At 39.9% G+C, this 19,049-nt stretch overlaps 1 protein-coding gene across 1 annotated transcript in view; it reads left to right on the forward strand.

The window, feature by feature from the left end:
- Positions 1–19,049, forward strand: part of ttn.2 (titin, tandem duplicate 2) — a 206,363-nt gene that overhangs the window by 2,188 nt on the left and 185,126 nt on the right. The window contains 22 exon segments of the mRNA XM_055148379.1: positions 6,868–6,970; positions 8,047–8,250; positions 8,577–8,864; positions 8,944–9,029; positions 9,137–9,348; positions 9,433–9,508; positions 9,595–9,738; positions 10,103–10,330; positions 10,409–10,522; positions 11,968–12,201; positions 12,964–13,023; positions 13,381–13,639; positions 14,092–14,158; positions 14,232–14,432; positions 14,513–14,655; positions 14,744–14,892; positions 14,967–15,436; positions 15,529–15,761; positions 15,835–15,999; positions 16,078–16,246; positions 16,328–18,021; positions 18,284–18,565. Coding sequence (XP_055004354.1) covers positions 6,880–6,970; positions 8,047–8,250; positions 8,577–8,864; positions 8,944–9,029; positions 9,137–9,348; positions 9,433–9,508; positions 9,595–9,738; positions 10,103–10,330; positions 10,409–10,522; positions 11,968–12,201; positions 12,964–13,023; positions 13,381–13,639; positions 14,092–14,158; positions 14,232–14,432; positions 14,513–14,655; positions 14,744–14,892; positions 14,967–15,436; positions 15,529–15,761; positions 15,835–15,999; positions 16,078–16,246; positions 16,328–18,021; positions 18,284–18,565 — 5,569 coding nt within the window. The 5' untranslated portion in view covers positions 6,868–6,879.

The following is a 19,049-nucleotide window of genomic DNA, read 5'->3' on the forward strand; positions in this document are numbered from 1 at the left end:
GCCAGTTCGGCTAGTCATTCCCAACCTGGGCATCATAACCCAAATTAGGTCCCCAATGATTCTCAGGGGTCCCTAGAAGTTCTTAGGAAAGAGGTCCAAATACTTCTGGGGAAGGCATAGGCATTAACCAGATAATAATTATAACTTCTCTGGCAGAAGAAAGATGTTAGAATCAGCAACATATGAAATAGAGAAAAAGGTTGCAAACTACTGTCATTGGCAAAAAAAACATACACTGTGTCACTGTAGGCTGTAATAATGGCAATAATGTTGTGAACCGTTTTATATATCAGATTCCAAGGAGACAGGGCTCAATGCATTGTTTTGTAGCAGCAAGTCACTATGAACTATATACCAGTAATACCGTGATTAAAAGCTTCATTTTAGTGCAGACAACAAAAACAATTTAATGCTCAAACCTTCTGTGCTATAATCTGGTATTTTATACTGTAATTATAGATGCTCAAATATATGCACTATCAAATAAATAAATAAATCTTACACTTAGCCATTTGAATTTCCTTTTGTCTGTCTGTCTGTCTGTCTCTATCTGTCTATCTATCTTTTACTAGAAGTTACAGCTGATCAAATATGCAGTATTCAATTATCCCACTATAACAATATTATTGTGTTATTGATACTTTTAGACACAGTAATGCCAGTTAAATTAAAATAAATGTAAAACATGTACTTGTTTAATACTCTCCTAATAATGGCAAAAGGAGAAATTCAATTTGTCAACTGGACAAAAGTTTATTTGGTCGAACATGTTTCCAATTCCAGAAATGAAGAAGCAGTTTGGATGAGCTGCGAAATGTATTCGACCAAATAAACGTTTGTCAAGTTGACAAAGTGAATTTCTCCTTTTGCCATGGATTCTACCTGGACGACTGAGGATTTTTTCACGCAGTCTCCCAATAAAAAAAATTTAACACACTAAACCAAGATCAATCCAAGACCAACTCAAGGCCATGATTAAAATCAAACGAAAAAAGAACTGTCAAATGGCAAATGTTTTTTTATTATTGTAACATATATGATGTCTCTTATGAACAAGTTAAACTAAAATAACTCGACTGATATATATATATTTAACTTATTTGGACTGAACTGAACTATTTTGTTAACAACTAGGAAACTTTGTTAGGGCTTGTGTTGGTGACTGTCAAAAACTAAATCCAGTTGTTTTAGTTGAACTTGTTTATATGATGTCTTATCCCTGGATGTGTCAAACTTTTCATCAGTTAATGATGTTTCTTGCTAAGTTCATAAAGTGATATCGCAAGCATTTGGTCAGGTCAGTAGTTGGCTCTGGAGCAGTTGTCTCATGGCCTCATCATCGGTGCCAAACTTTCACATGTATTTTTATTGCACTGGCTGCCCTTCCATTGTTTTTCCTGGTGGACCCAAGGTGACGGGGACTCCCAGGTGATGACCCTTTTGTTTAGCAGCTGTTAGCCACATCTGGACCAATCACAGCCTAGGAACACCAGTAACCAATCAGGGGACAAATATGACCAATGTGACCCGCATCTGCCAGCCAATCAGACCTAAACAGTAAATTATTGTCGACGAGAGGTGCTCGAGGTCAAACCGAGATCTCTTCCCTATAGAGACAGTGAGGACCAACTTTTTACATGGATTATTATCTATTTTTTATTCATTTTAATTTAATACTTTTTTATACCTAATCTTTTACTTTTTTTATACCTGCCTATCATTGGTCAGTCAGGTAGAGATTCACATTTTCTTAATTTTAGCTGTGATTTTGGCCTTATGGTAGCAACAAGCTGTAAGTTATATTATTATTTACATTTCACAAATTAATAGGGATGAAACATTAACTGAAATATCGTGATATCATATCAAAAAAGTCTCACAATAATATCGAATTGCAAGTTCCTTTGCTTAAATCCATCGATTTATAGTAGCAACAGCTTATAAACATCAGAAACTACATATCCCATGATTCATTTCAGTGCAAACAACATGAAGAAATATGTTTTTTACTTGAATTCTTGGGATTATGGTGGAAATAATTCACACCAAACTCTTGCCAAGGTATTTTAAAAGCAAAAAAGTGTCCTGTCTAGAATTATTTTAACCTCACATCAATATCGCAGTGAATATCGTACCGTGAGATGCATATCGTGACAATATCGTACTGAGAGATTTGGATATTTTTACATCCCTACAAATTCATTTAGGTATGAAGTTTGGCTATTTGTATATTATATAGATCCTGGTTTTGAAGTTATGGAAATATTTGTAAATGTGTCCTACATTGTTAAGTGACTTGGCTTTGGGATTTTTAGTATTTGAGTTTTGCTGGTTGTGATTCTTTGCTCGTAAGTTTCATAATGCTAATGGTCAATGGCAAAGTTATGCGTGAGTTGAAAATCTGTCTAAAGTGGTTTTGAATTATTTGTCAGTTTTCATTATTAAATTTTTTTCAATTTCACATTACATTGAAAAATTGTCACCAGGTTCTCTGTAACTATCGTGCTTTTATTTAGCTATTTTGTACGTAAATAAATTCCTATTCCTAATATGGACCTGGCTCCAAATTTACCCCTGTAAATTTGCCAATCTTTTTTGTACTGAGTGAATGTTTGTTATTGTTTGTGTTGGAGCATTTTAAGGCTAAACCAAATGGGAAAAACACTGAAGAAACAAGACAAACCTCTTATTTGTTTGATCAAATTTACTCTGGAAATATAAACTGATTTTACTGATATATACTTGGCTATAGTCCTCAAAAAAGTATTGAAAACTTACATTTAGTAGAAGCCAAATATGATTTGACAGCAAAACCAATAGTTTCTTTCTAAGAATAAGTCCAGCTGTAATATTAATTTGCACCGAGCTCTACAAGTTAAAAGAAAAAGGTGCAAATCTGAGCAGTGACTTCTCAATATTTTTTCTATTTGCTATCTTAAAAAAACATGCAGTGCTAAAATGAATTCCTGTTTTTAAGTTATTGGATTTGGAACATGCATCTACTGGACTTCCTCACTGATTACGTTTTATGTTTCTCTAAATCTAAGCAAAAATGTTTGTAAAATGGTTAAAAACATATTCTTAGCCACATTACAAAGATAATTTAGCTTAAAAAAACAGAAAAATGTCGCCAACACGCTCCAAAATATACATTATAGGTCTAATATTTACACTTGATATCATTTAAACTCACATTCTTAGCTGTTTTCAATCCAGCTTTTGTAAATAAATATAAGTTACGAAATAAACACGGCAGAAGTTGGCAAAAATGTGAGGGGTCAGGCCACTGGGGCGGGACAGGTGCTTTAATCTGCCCTGAAGCCCCCCAGGATCAACTTCTCATCTATCAGGGACACTGGGCCAGACACTGCCAAAAATAGAACAGGGGATCAAACCGGCAACCTGTCCCCCCAGCCAGACCCACTGTCGTCAAGTGGAGCGATAGCACAACAGCAGGCAGGAAGTATCACGGAAAGGTTCATGCCAGGGTTAACATGACAGCATTGAATTTTTTGCTTTGTTTGACGTGTTATAATATTATTCAGATTATAAGAGTAGTAGTTTTGAGCGTCCGTTAAAGGTGTAATACGTAACTTTTTGCTGCAATTGTTCCAATCAGTGGGAGCAGGTAGAGGGTGCTCTTGGAAAAAGGATCAAAACTTAAAACACACCGGACTTGAGGCACTCCAAAGAAGTAAAAATCAAGGAAAAGGAAGGAAGGAAGAAAGCACAAGGAAAAATATAGTTAAAAGGTTTTTGTTTAAATGGCCAGAGCCAACATGTTTCGACCAACCAAACATGTTTCTTCATCAGGACTTAGGGCTAGGGCTTCTTTTTTAAACCACTTCTTGTGCAAAGTTCATATGAAACACAAACATTTTAATCATCAAAACAGTGAAAATGTCAAATGTGTCACATAAATGAGTTTCCAATACGGTTCAGTAAAAATAAAGGCTAAATCATTGCTGTGATAATAAAAGTCTTTGTTAAACCACTTTTTGTGTGAAGTGAGTATAAAACACGCCCATTTTAATCATCAGAACAGTAAAGTAAAAAAATAGAGAAAAAAATCTCGCACACCATCTTACTTGCAAATTGAGATTTATTAGGAAAATAAGTATTTTTATCTTTATGTTCTTGAGCTGTTCCCTCTCCTCCAATGCACTTGTCTCAAGTAACTGATGTGCGAAGTTCTCATCCTTTTAAATCATCAGAACAGTGAAAATGTGAAATGTATTACATAAATGAATTTCCTTGCTCTGAACAAGCAACAAAACTGTATCACTGTAACAAAATAATTTAGTAAAATATACCAAAAAATCTCTTAATGAAATATCTCTTGGAGATACATATTGATGCAGCAGCCCATGATATCGATACTATATCATCACATTAAACAATACGATATCTTGATATTTCGGTATTTTTGCACACCCCTAATTGTCACCAGGCCAATTCACGATCAGAGCTATGGAGATAAGACTCCACTTACAGCACCACTGCATGTTTTTCAAGGTGTTTTTTAGGTGATAAAACACCAGTAAATGAATAAATGCAAGTTGCCATACTGTGGAACATTCCAGGCAATGGAAATGAGAATGTTACGGACCCACCCTCAGAAAAGTTACATAGTCCAACTTTAAGGTCATGTATTGCGTTGTGTGCTTTATCTATGTTGCAGTGTTAACAAATATCTGGATTGGAGTTGCTTTACTTTATTCAAGCTTGTTTGAGAAATCCTGCATCTCGAGAGAACAGGTCTTTCATCTGGTGCTGATCCTGAAGTGCTCCTCTGTGTTTTTAAAGTTCTATTTTAGCTGCTGCTGTTTTGAGTTTGGTTCACAAAGCTTCAGTCTTTACTTCATGAGTTATTTTTATGGTGTTATTTTAAGCGATACATTTTTAAAATACCAATGGCTAGTTATGAATAAGTAGTCTGAAATAGGTTGAATAGTGCTCTATAATCCCATATAAACTGGATTCAAGTGCAGGTTTTTTAGACAGGGTTTGAAGGAGAATTGCAAAAGACAAAATCAAATAAGTATATCGTATTGTCAAAAGTCTCACAAAAATATCGTGGACTGTCATGGTATATCAAATTACAAGTTCCTTTGCTTAAATGCAGGTTTTATAGAAGCAACAGCTTATGAACATATGTAACTACATATCCCATGATTCATTTGAGTGCAGACAACATGAAGAAATATGTTTTTGACTTGAATTCTTGGGATTATGACAGAAATAATTCACAGCAAAATCTTGTCAAGATATTTTAAAAGCGAAAAAAAAGTGTCCCATCTACAATTATATTATTGCAATAAATATCGTACTGTGAGATGTATATCGTGATAATATCGTATCATGAGATTTGGATAGCATTAAATCCCTAGTCAACAATGTTAATTTTGTTATTATAGCTGCTTAGATTTGCAAACACCATATTACAATTTGGACTCAAATAAACCAGACCTTAACCAGGACTAACAGACCAAGGGTGATCGCAGCCTTTGACGTGACACAACGAAATAGTTCAATTTAATCTTTAAAAAAATTGTTGATGTTGATGTTAATATTGATTTTGTTGCTTTTTTGGTATGTTTTAATATTCTTTAAAATATTCTTTAAATCTGCACTGTGATGGCTGAAACGCGTTGGTGTGATTTTAACTTTATCTGCCTTGTGGTAATAAAGATTTTTAATTATTTTGTACTTTTTCAGTGCCTTAGCTTTTTCTACTTTGTTTTAATATTCAATTTAGTAGAGGTATGAGCAGTATTCGAAGTAGGGCTGAATGAAAAAAAAAATAAAATAATTTTTTGGCAATTTTTCAGAGAAATATTGTACAGTAATTCCGATTAGATTTGGAATTTATGTATCACAGTTGGATTCTGTTCAAAGTTCACATTTTAAACATGTCCACAAGCAAAAACATTTAACAGATGACTGAAATATGAACTGCTAACTAATACAAGAATACAAGCATTTCAAAACATGTTTATCAAGGTCTAAACTACAGGGTTAACAGGTTTTTAGATGATTTGTTATTTCTTAGTGATTTCAATTTCGCCTATTCAAATTGTTACTTTGACTTAATTGTGATTAACTTTGCAGCCTTAAGTTGGAGCATAATTTTTAAAGTAAAGTAGTAAAGAATAGGAGTAAAAAGTGTTGGAAATCAGATCAATAATAAAACTAATATTGAAGCTGGATACTCATGTGACCAAGTATCGATACTGATCAAAAATCAACGGGTCAAAATTTGAGCTTTCCTGAACACCTCGTAGTAACATAAAGAAAGTACTATTATTTTGTGTATGAAAATTATATTATATCATGAAAAAAAAGTGCATTTTTATCTTGACTATAATATCTTAATCTGGATTTTATCGAAATTGAGTTTTAAATTTTAGAATTGTGACAAGAGTATCCCTGAAAGATTTGGCCAGGCATCTTAACTTTCACATATAAGCTAATATCAGTGTTAAAGCTGCACTGTGCAACATTTCTAGTGGAGGGTCAGCTACCTGATTGTCTCCATGGAGATGTTATTGCTTTCTCTGGAATGTTCCGTCTAGCATTTATTCATTACGGGTTTTTGTATTGCTTAAAAATGCATTAATTCCTTCTGTGCATGGGGGTGACTCTCCACAGATCTGAATTGTAATGGAGCTTCATACTGTGACCTTCTTGTCCCCCTCGTGATAGATAGGTTCAATGTATACTGTGTGAAATAGTCTAGATAAAGCAATAATATTTCCATAGAGACAAGCAGGTGGAAATGTTACACAGTGCACTTTTAAACTCTTTTATCGTGAACTTCCTTTTGCTTTTGACCATGTTTTTGACGCCTGTTGTTGTTCTCCGCAGGGTGCCATCACCATGGCGACACAAGCGCCCACTTTCACTCAGCCGCTCCAGAGCGTCGTGGCACTAGAGGGTAGTGCCGCGACGTTCGAGGCTCAAGTCAGTGGTAAGGACGCCATGTTCACACTCAGCCCAGCCTCACGTCACTACTGTCTTTAATACACAACTAATATGCAACTACTCAGCGGTGGAAAGTAACACATTATAAATACTCACGGTACTGTAAATGAGGAGATGTTTGGGGTACTTTTACTTGTAAATGAGTATTATTCTAGTGAGGTAATGGTAATCAGCTGCATGTACCTGCAGACATGCATAACAGCACTTTATCACCTGCTCTGATTGGCCAACGCTCAAAGAATATGGTTTAAAACAACTAAATGTAGCTTTAACGGTTTGATTAATCAAGTTTTGTCAAAAGATTGATCTAAAACACTAAAAGGTAGCTAGTACTGTGTCCTTCATACCAGTACTTCATTGCAAATTTGTCAGAAGTACTGACTTAGATATGTAGGTGGAAAAAATTGAACATTTTCTTTTGGCCTATTTGATAATCATAACTATTTCTACATTGTCAGCTTTAAATCCCACTATTTCTTTCTTTCGTATTTACAACATGATGCACAATTATTCAAACAGGGTGGTGATTTATCTTTAGAAGTATATGTTTCAACAATCAAATATTGCTGCTTTTGAAAGTTACAAATGTTATTACTTCTTGCAAACTCGGAATAGAATACATTTCAGAAGCAATTATTTGCTGACATCCCTTGTTGTCTATAGCAGTGTTTCACAAACGTGTGCGACCCAAGTCAATAGACATTATTCGTAAATCACAAAATAAAGGTGGATTTGACCATTATTGAACATTAATGAGGATATTTTATTGTTGCCTGAGTGATCGTGTCTCTGAACAATTAGTATTACTCAAGGTTTAACCAAAATAAAAACAGTACTTGAACCAGCAGTAAAAGGGTTCCATAAGTCGCCTATTTGGACATTAAATGTAGCCCGGTATATTGCAGACCTAAATGCAGATCGTGACAAGGCAACCCAAAAAAAATCTCTTGCGACCGACCTGAGGGTCTCGACCCAGTCTTTGGGCAACACTGGTCTATAGTGTAGCATTTACATTATATTATTTCTGTAGCTCTGTGTTTAACTGTTGTTGTGTTGTTGCAGGTTCTCCAGTTCCTGAGGTGAGCTGGTTTCGTGATGGCCAGGTTCTATCTGCAGCCGCTCTGCCCGGCATCCACATGTCGTTCAGTGGCGGCTGCGCTGTTCTGAGGATCCCCGCTGTGACAGCCGCACACAGCGGGAGGTTCTCCGTCAGAGCCACCAATGGAGCTGGACAAGCCACCAGCACCGCCGAGCTCCTCGTCACAGGTAACACTCTATATATACTTGTCCTATTTACTCTGAACTAGATACTTCAGAAGAAGGAGACAGATATGCTGCGGCTAATCATCAGTTTGTCACATTGTCAGTAATTTGCCCCTGTCACTTAATACAGTGTTCAAATGTAGATGCAGCTGTCACAGTAAAAAGAGCCCAATACATATGTTTGGTTTTCCAAACTTTGTATTTTTGTTAGATTAATTAACTTTAACATTTATGTTATATTACAAATAAATGTGCTTATTTGTAAATCATATCGAACATAAGCTCCATGTGCAAACCAAAGCTAACCCTGTGTGTCCCACTTACTCCAGCGGAGACGGCGCCCCCTAACTTCCTTCAGAGACTTCAGAGCTCCACAGTGCGACAGGGCAGCCAGGTGCGCCTGGATGTCCGTGTCACAGGAATCCCCAGCCCTGTGGTGAAGTTCTACAGAGAGGGAGCAGAGATCCAGAGCTCAGCTGACTTCAGGATCCTCCAGGAGGGAGACCTGTACAGCCTGCTGATCGCCGAGGCTTTCCCTGAAGATTCAGGCACATACTCTGTGTCTGCAACCAACAGCAGTGGACGGGCCACCTGCACCGCTGAACTGCTCGTTCAAGGTCAGCCTCTCATACTACTGTACTTATTATATGTAACATCACGGAGAGACTGATCAGGGCTTTATGTGTCTGACTACAGGAGAAGAACCTGTACCAATCAAGAAAACAAAGATGATTATGTCTTCAGCTCAAATGGAAACGTCACAGACATCAAGAGTGGAAAGGGTAAGCCGATATATGCTCCTTTACAACAGCAAATACAGTCAATGTAAATAGTTTCATTTAATAAAATTATACATTATAACACTGACAAATCTGACATCTGTTTTTAGAAAATGGAAGCAAGCTTCCAGGCAACCACAATGATGGAGATGCAAGTAGAAGGAGGAATGATGATGACTCAACATGTTGCTCACAAAACCCCACCAAGGGTTCCCCCAAAGCCCACCTCCAGGTCCCCCCCATCTCACATCCCCAGGACGGGACGGCAGCAGTCGCCTTCACCTGTGAGACACGTGAAGGGCCCTGCCCCTGGACCAGTCAGGTAGTACCGGCCTTTAAAATAACAACAAGATCAACATAAAAACATGCTCAGTCAGGCCTATAACAATGTGCTTGTATGCTACAGATCTGTTTCCCCATCCACAAGAATCTCGGGCTCCCCCATCAGACCGGTCAAGTCTCCACTCATGACCAGAAAACAGGTCAGAGCAAAACAGTTCTAATATTTAAATGAATAAATAAAATATAAGTGTGAATTTGTTGCTGAGCGTGTCTCTTTGTCTCACAGGTGGTGTCCTCCTCTGAGGTGCTGCCCCCATGGAAGACGGGCGAGTACATGGCTGAGGCCAGCTACAGCCAGATGACCAGTATGACCAGCGTAAGCAGCGCCACACAGATGCAGATGCAGAAACACTGGGAACAGCAAGTCACTGCTACCTAGAGAGGTGAGCACTCACAAGTATTTTACATGAGTGTTTGCATAGCTGTGGACTTAATTGTGGAAGTAATTAAAGAAAATAATTTCCTTTGTAATTGTTGTAATTGTTATTTTTGTTCACCATTCTGTGTAAAGAGCATGGCAGGAGCTGTGTCAGCAACCACTGTGTCCGTAGAGCAGGTAGACCTCTTTTGTCTCCCACTATTTATTTTATTCATCACCACTTTAAATTTAAATATGATGAAATTAATAAATGCATAAACAATATCTTTTAAGTATTGTAACTACAACACAGTGACTAGAACAACTGACTGTTTTTTTCCCCTGCTAACCTTCAAACCTTCCCTGTTTGTGGCAGCCTGCACCTCAGGCTGAGGAGGGGAAAAAGGCAGAGGCTGTGGCCACTGTAGTTGCTGCTGTTGACCTGGCTCGAGTGCGCCTCCCTGCGCCCGAGGAGGGAGGTGCAGCAGAGGAGCAGGAGTCTGTGGAGATAAGAACACAAGCTGAAAAAAAGATAGAACTGATCCAAGTCAAAACTCCTGAACCTCCACCGGCAGTAAAACAAAAAACAGTCCAAGTGACACAGGTCTGAATTAGTCACAAAAATACATTTAGTTAAAATAAAAAGACATTTGGTTAAGTAACAGCTTTATCATCACTTCAGATCCAGAAAACAAGTGAAATCTCTTCCCAAGTGGAAACAGGTGCGGGTCCGAGCCCGGTCCCACATTTCACTGTTTCTAAAGTGACTGTCCCCAAAGCTGAGCATGGCCCTGAGGTAAGAAGAGGAGCTGACTTCAAAACTGCGGCCATTGTTAGAAGACTTCATCCCATCATTAACACACCGCCATTTTAACATAGTGACGTGACTCTCTTCGCACTACCATCCACCAAAAACTCAAGGCTTTCTAATGAAGATGTTCTAATGTTTACTTTGTGGGATTTTGACCATTTTTTTCTACCCCTGACCTAATTCTAATGCAAAGATGGAGCCCCAAGCTTTCATTTCATTATTCAAGTGGAACTAAACACCTAAACTCTGGGCTAGAGGTATGAGGAACAGTGTGATTGGGCTAACATTTCAAACTCCACCCCTGTAGGCAGTTGTTTGTAATCAGAAACACCTAGCTGTAATCAGGGAAGTCTTTTGTAACGTCACCAACCACTCGAAATTGCAGATGCCGCTACAGAGTCCTGCACAGGTCTATTTTTGGACACCCACACCCGCGCAGTTTTGCACCACACCCACCTGTTAAACCGTGATTATATCAACGTTAAATCTGCACCCGCCCGGACCCGTTAACATTCCACCCGTTGCCCACCCGTGCCCATGATAAGTCGAGGTCAGCCCATTAGACCAGGACTAAACCAGGACTAAACCAGGACTGAACCTACGCCATGTCAATAGTGGATTATAAATATATACGCTGCAAACTGCAGAACCAATTGCCAGGAATACACCAGGACAGGACCAGGGCTACACCAGGACTACACCAACCCGGAACCAGCACTAAACCAGGTCTACACCAGGACTGAACCAGTGTCATTAGCATAAATATACACATGCCACAACCGCTGGACCAGGACTGAACCAGGACTGAACCAGGACTGAACCAGGACTTAACCAGGACTTAACCAAGACTAAACTAGGTCTAAACCAGGACTAAACCAGTAGCGCAGCCACTGAGCTAATCACCTCTAATGATGGGTTTATGTAATAAATACACCAAAGTCTCTCTCAGCCTGGTCCATCATTCCAGGAAAAGACCAGGAAATGGCATTGTTTCCGGGGCAACTGATGTACCTGCAGGTACCCGGTGCAGGACTCTTTGCCACTTTAGTCAGCACACACAGGAACTTTTGGCCAGAAAGCTGCAAATTTACCTAGTGTGCACTAAAGTTGCAAAAAGGAAAAAACAAAACTAGGAACAGTAGATAATGCTATTAAACACAATTTACACAGTTTATTAGCAGAAAGGTGGATTTAGTGTTTAGTTCCACTTAAACCATGACAACCTTCTTGAATTATTTTTAGTTTTCCTTTTAGCGTTTGTTTCTAACGTTCACTTTGTGGGATTTTGAGTTTTTTTCAACCACTGCCCTAATTCTAACGCAAACAAGGATCCCCAAACTTTCATTCTACCATTAACCATCGCCACCTTTAAATATATATATTTTTCTTTACTATTTGATGGTTAACCTTCTTCTTATTGGCTTGGTCAGGTTTCTATTGCTCGCACAGCTGTAGCCACTCTTCACAAAGAACTGTCATCCCCAACTGCTCCCAGAAAAGTCATCAAACCGGTTAAGTCGCCCACCCCAACTCGCAGAGCGTTTCTGGAGGCCCATGTTCCAGCAGAGCCCTTCCCGCCGCCTTTTAAAGACCCCAGATATCGGGTTGAGATTCAGACAGGAGGGGCGGTCAGTGAGGAGGAATTTGAGGACTGGGAGCCACAGGTTGGTTACCCCCTCCCGAGAGCCACCGTCTTAACCCCGCCCACTGCTCCGCCAGCAGCCAATCGCAATGTTTCATCATCAAGAGCATTTCTTTTGTTGTTCTGATTGTGTCTGTTTGATTGTTATTCTTTTTTGTTTTTATATGTGCTAAAGCAGTGGTTCTCAAGACAAGTTGCTGCACATAAAATTTGGACCATTTTAAATTCTAGGCAAAGACTAAATCATATAAACCATAGGGTAAGATAGACTCCCATAGACTTTTCAAACTAGTTTTTTTTTTTTTTTAACAAATCTGAAACAACAAAGTACATATAAGATACATTAAATATGCCTAAAGTTAAGCTGATCACAACTGGGTGTATGATCATTCTAAACCATGACTCTACCTTAAAATTGTGCCTGACTGAAAAATGGCAACAGCACCACCACCAGAGGATTTTCAAGTACTGCAGTTTGAGAACCATTGTGCTAGTCCAACTGAATACCATCTTCCTCCACACATTTCTAAAAGTCTCAGCTTGGACCCAATGCAGCAAATGACTTCTTAATTTCTCATTTCAATTTTTCTTTGAGCTTTCACCAACCGCTTCACATTGGAGTGTTTCACCCTGCTTCACTTTGCTTCACTTCTCACCATTGTTTTTTATTCACAAGGTTTTTTCCCTGCTAACCTACACTCCCTCTTCAATTTTGAAGACTACCTCCTGCAAGATATTAATCATTATTCATGTTTTAACTTTTTTTGTTTGATTTGTTTTATAGGAGGTTGTTGCTGTGCCAACAAGAGCCCAGGAACCTGTCGTTCCTCCAACAATTATTGCTGTAAGTGCCTTAAATGTAACTTAATGACTGGAAATAAACATGTGGGTAATTTCTTGAATTTAATTTAAGTTTAAAATTAAAATAAATCTGCAATCAAATACATTTTAAATACATTTAGGAGACTGAGATTGAGAGGAGACTGAAATATTAAAGAATCACATCCATTTAATTTTAGAAAAGGTTGAAGCAAATAAAGAGTGAGCAGGTATTTATGCGTAATTAAATATAACTTAATGAATGCAGCATTTATGGTTTGCTCATTTTTTCTAGTTGTTCATTCATTCCTCTTTAAACATAGAGCCAAAAACATTCTAAAACCATCCATCCTACTAAATTTTTGGTATTTTTCGTGTCCAGGGACTGAAAAATGTGACCGTGACAGAGGGCGAGTCGGTGACCCTGGAGTGTCAGATCAGTGGTCACCCCACCCCGACAATCATGTGGTTCAGAGAGGACTACAAGATCGAGAGCTCCATTGATTTCCAGCTCACCTACCAAAGCGGATTTGCCCGAATGGTGATCCGCGAGGCCTTCGCCGAAGACAGTGGCCGCTTTACTTGCACAGCCACCAGTGAAGCCGGCACTGTCACCACGTCCTGCTACCTGCTTGTTAAAGGTAGGACAAATACATTACAAACAACGTCCATAATAGATAATAATGGATGACTTAGAAAAAAGCAATGCCATGGAATAACTCTGCTGGGTCACTACTGGTGAATACGTATAGAACAGTATACTGCCGAGCGATTTTGGGAAAACATTGTGTGCTTTTTCTGACAAATATTGAGATTGTGATTTGGTTTTTGTTCGATTTTAAAAGGATTCTGTTCAAAGTGCCCATTTTAAACATCCAGAAACATTCACGTTTGATAGAAAACTGAAATATGAACTAATTGCAAGAATCACATGTATTTCATAATATGCAAAGGAATTAAATCACTGCAGAATTTCGATTTACTAATTGTGACCATTCAAATTGTCAAACTTTTCAATGAATACTTAACTTACTGTCATAAAATCTCCATTGTTTAATATTTGTCTGTATTCCAATTCTCTTCTTTTTCTTAGTTTCTGAAGAAATTGAGAGCAGGGAAGAAATTACCGTCACTCATGCTGGAATTACACAGGAGAAAACGTAAGTAGCAAAATAAAGCCCATAAATACTGCAACAACAAATATTCAAAAATACTAAGTTGTGGTTTTCTCAGTGTTTCCATGGAGACAAAGGGACAAACTGTGACAGAGGTGGTCAGCACTGGCGAAACTGCTGCTCCCTACTTTATTAAGAAACCAAGCGTCCAGAAACTAGTGGAAGGAGGCAGCGTTGTGTTCGACTGCCAGATCGGAGGTAACCCCAAACCTCACATCATCTGGAAGAAGAGTGGCGTGCCCCTTACAACTGGATACAGGTAAAGGGTCTGATTCAAAAAGAAAGTTGAAGCTTTTTAAAAAGTATATCGCATAACAGTTTTTTTTCTTTTCATGTTAGATATAAAGTTGCTTATAAGAAAGAGACTGGCGAATGCCGATTGGAGATCTCAATGACTTTTGCTGATGATGCTGGAGAATATTCAGTTTATGCCAAGAACCCACATGGAGAAGCTTCAGCAGTTGCTATTCTGATGGAAGAAGGTATTGGATCTAATATTGTAGTGGTACAAAGTTCACTAAGTTGTTTGCCCTTGGATTGAATATTAAAATGTGTTTTGTCCCCATTTAGAACAATATGAAACCTACATGAAACAGCAGGAAGTGACATATAAAACAGAAGTGACTGCAGCTGTGGTGCAGGAGCCCACAGTGATCGTGAGTCAACATGAGATTGAGCAGAGGAGGATGACCACTCCCATGAGCTTCATCTCTGAAACGGTACTGCTTACAAAGAAAAATCACATTGCAGCTATTAAGGTTTTGTTTTCTATATACAGTCTTCTGTCTTGCAGGAATTCATGGTGTCTTCCTTTGAGGAGAGGATCATCCAGGAGATTGAGCTGCGCATCATGAGAATTTCTTACATGGAGCTGGTGATTGAAGATGGAGAGCAGATGGTGACAGTCGCTGAACACGAGGCTGCGCAGCCCGCCTTTGACACTCCAGTCAAAAACTACAGGATTGTGGATGGAATGGGAGTCACTTTCCACTGCAAGATGGCAGGAAATCCTCTGCCCAAGATTGTGTGGTTCAAAGATGGGCAGCGTATCAGACCTGGAGGACGTCACCAGATGGAGGTTCTTCATGATGGCCGTGCCAGTCTGCGCCTCTCTGTCGTTCTCCCCGAGGATGAGGGTGTCTACACAGCTTTTGCCAGCAACATGAAGGGAAATGCTGTCAGCTCTGGAAAACTCTATGTGGAGCCCTCTGGGGTTGTGACCCCTCAGAGATATACTCCCCAGCCTGCCATGCAGAGAATCAGGTAAGGATTTAGTAACAGCTGTCAATGAACCTAGAACAACTAATTCAGTGGTGTATAAACATTGTATTAAATATTTGTTTATGTCCTTTCAGATCTACATCTCCTCGCTCACTGAGCCGCTCACCTGGCCGCTCCCCTAGCCGCTCCCCTGGACGTTCTCCTGCCCGTAGACTCGAGGAGACTGACGAAGCTCAGCTAGAGAGACTCTACAAACCTGTCTTTGTGATGAAGCCCACCTCCATTAAATGCTCAGAAGGACAAACTGCAAGGTTTGACCTCAAGGTTGTTGGCAGACCAATGCCAGAGACATACTGGTTCCACAATGGTAAGAGAATAACAAAACTCTGTGTTTTAACGCATTAAAGATTAGACTATAATCTGTCTTTTTTTCTATCTAGGACAACAAGTGGTGAATGACTACACTCACAAGATAGTTATCAAAGAGGATGGTATTCAATCCTTGATCATTGTTCCTGCAATGCCAAAAGACTCTGGAGAATGGACTGTTGTTGCCCAGAACAGAGCTGGACGCACCACAGTCTCAGTTAATCTTACAGTAGAAGGTAGATTATTAAAAATGTTGTAACCCACTTTACTTGTTTTTGTTCATGTGACCTTATATGACCTTTTTTTCCCCAAAGCTCGTGAAAGCCTTGCCCGACCTCAGTTTGTGGAGAAGCTGAAGAACATCACAGTCAAACAGGGCACTCTGGTTGAACTGGCTGTCAAAGCCATTGGAAACCCTCTTCCTGATATTGTGTGGCTGAAGAACAGTGACATCATCAGCCCACACAAGCATCCACAGATCAGGTATTAAATCTTTCCAGTCACTCAGTATTAGCACTATAAACTGTTACCTTATTCTTTTAACTGTATTGTTTTGAATTGCAGGATTGAGGGCACTAAAGGAGAAGCAAAATTCCAGATTCCTACAGCTGCCACCACAGACAGCGCCTGGTATACCGCCACAGCCATCAACAAAGCGGGCAGAGACACCACCCGCTGTAGAGTCAATGTGGAGGTTGATTTTGCAGCACCTCAGATGGAGAGGAAGCTCATTGTCACCAGAGGAACCTACAAAGCAAAAGAGATCGCTGCGCCAGAGCTGGAGCCTCTTCACCAGCGCTATGGCCAAGATCAGTGGGAAGAGGGCGACCTTTATGACAAAGAAAAGCAACAGAAACCACAATTCAAGAAGAAACTTACTTCTATCAGGATGAAGCGCTTCGGTCCTGCCCACTTCGAGTGCAGGTTGACCCCCATCGGAGACCCCACCATGGTCGTAGAGTGGCTCCATGATGGCAAGCCTCTCGCTGCCGCAAACAGGCTGAGAATGGTTAATGAGTTTGGATACTGCAGCCTTGACTACGAGGTCGCTTACGCCAGAGACAGTGGTGTCATCACATGCAGAGCCACTAACAAATTTGGAGTTGACCAGACTTCTGCAACACTGATTGTCAAAGATGAGAAAGGCCTTGTTGAGGAATCCCAGCTCCCAGAGGGCAGAAAAGGCACCAGAGTGGAAGACATCGAACGCTTCGCTCATGAAGGAGGCCCTGCAGGAGTCAGCGCAGATGAAGAATGTGAAAAGACCAAACCTGAAATCGTCCTTCTCCCTGAACCAGTCCGTGTGGTTGAAGGAGAGATCGCTCGTTTCCGCTGCAGAGTCACCGGCTACCCTGCACCCAAAGTCAACTGGTACCTCAATGGCCAGCTCATCCGCAAAAGCAAGAGGTACAGACTGCGTTATGATGGAATCTACTATCTGGAGATTGTTGATATCAAGTCATACGACGCAGGTGAGGTCAGACTTGTCGCTGATAACCCTCTTGGCACAACCGAGCACACTGTGAAACTGGAAATAACCCAGAAGGAAGACTTTAGAACCGTGCTACGTCGCGCTCCTGAACCTAAACCCGCAGAGGTTCCACACGAAGTTGGAAAAGTGGCCTTTGATGTTGTGAAAATGGACAGGGCAGGCGAAGCCGCACAAGACAGGGAAGTGGTGAAACTGAGGAAAACCCAGAGAATTGTCCATGAGAAGACATCAGAGGAGACTGAAGAGCTCAAGAGCAAGTTTAAGCGTAGAACCGAAGAAGGTTTCTACGAATCCATCTCAGCCGTGGAGTCCAAGAGCCGCAAGAGGGATGAGTCTTATGAAGAACTGCTGAAGAAGACCAAAGATGAGCTCCTGCATCACCTGAAGGAGAAGGAAGAGGAGGAGAGGAGGAGACTAGAGGAGCAAGGCCAGGTCACCATCCCCACTTTCAAACCTGAGAGAATCCAGCTGTCCCCGTCCATGGAAGCTCCCAAGATCATTGAACGCATCAAGAGCCAGACCGTTGGCCCCATGGAGGAGGTTCGCTTCCGGTTGAGGGTGGTGGGCAGACCCGATCCGGAGTGTCAGTGGTTCAAGAACGGCATTCCCCTGGAGAAGTCCGACCGGATCTACTGGTTCTGGCCCGAAGACCACGTGTGTGAGCTGGTCATCAGGGACTGCACCGTGGAGGACTCCGCCAGCATCATGGTCAAAGCAGCCAACGTCGCAGGGGAGTCGTCCAGCCACGCCTTCCTGTTGGTGCAAGGTAATGATCACTCAGCTCAGAAATACTTTTACTATTATAAACTACTACTATTTTTTTTGTAAACATTTTTAGAACATTTTCATGAGTACAATCAGAAAAGACCCAAATAACTCGGAGTCTATAGGTGTTATTATACACAAAAATACACCAAACTTCAACTGCGCTTTAATTTAAAAAGAATAAATGTTTATACAAATGTTTCACACAATATCGATGAGAAATAAAATAATAATAACCTTCAATTTCCTTGTTTCTGTTAAAGCTAAGGCAGCTATAAACTTCACCCAACACCTGGAAGATGCCAGCGCAAACGAGAAGGACACCATGGTGACCTTTGAGTGTGAGACCAATGAGCCTTTCGTCAAAGTGAAGTGGTTCAAAAACAACATGGAGATCTTTTCTGGAGACAAGTACAGAATGCACTCGGACAGAAAGGTGCACTTCCTGTCCGTGCTCGTCATTGAAGTCCAGGATGACGCTGAGTATAGCTGTGTGGTTGTGGACGACGAGAACATTAGAACCACTGCAAGACTTCATGTTGAGGGTAATTATTCACAACAGAACCAAGCGAAATCTTAGTGTTGCATCTTGATTAATGGGACTATATTACCCTATATTATTATTTTTGTTTGTATTATAATGTTTTATCATCTTCAAAAACATACCTGGGGTTGTGTTTTGTTTCACTCACACATTTTTGACTCACAAATCAATATTTAGGCCGTGTTCTTCACCAAAACTGAAAATATTTTGTTCCTCCTTGTTACATTATTAAGTGGAAATACAGGAAGTGCTCCACACATTTACTAGAATTGTTTTGATCATTTCATCCCTGGATTTGACTAATTTTCAAGCGAGTTATTGTTTTAGCCTTATTGAAACTGCTTCACTGCTCTGTGCACCAGCAGATATTGATGATCTCAAATATACAAAAGGTAAATCTAAAATTCAATCAGACATCTCCTGGGTGTGTTTTTGAGGAGGTAACAACATTTCAACGCTAATAAAAGTTCACAGGAGTTAGATTT

Source organism: Boleophthalmus pectinirostris, unplaced genomic scaffold (assembly GCF_026225935.1).
Source record: "Boleophthalmus pectinirostris isolate CB_2022bp ecotype Guang Dong unplaced genomic scaffold, ASM2622593v1 HiC_scaffold_1, whole genome shotgun sequence".
NCBI lineage: Eukaryota > Metazoa > Chordata > Actinopteri > Gobiiformes > Gobiidae > Boleophthalmus > Boleophthalmus pectinirostris.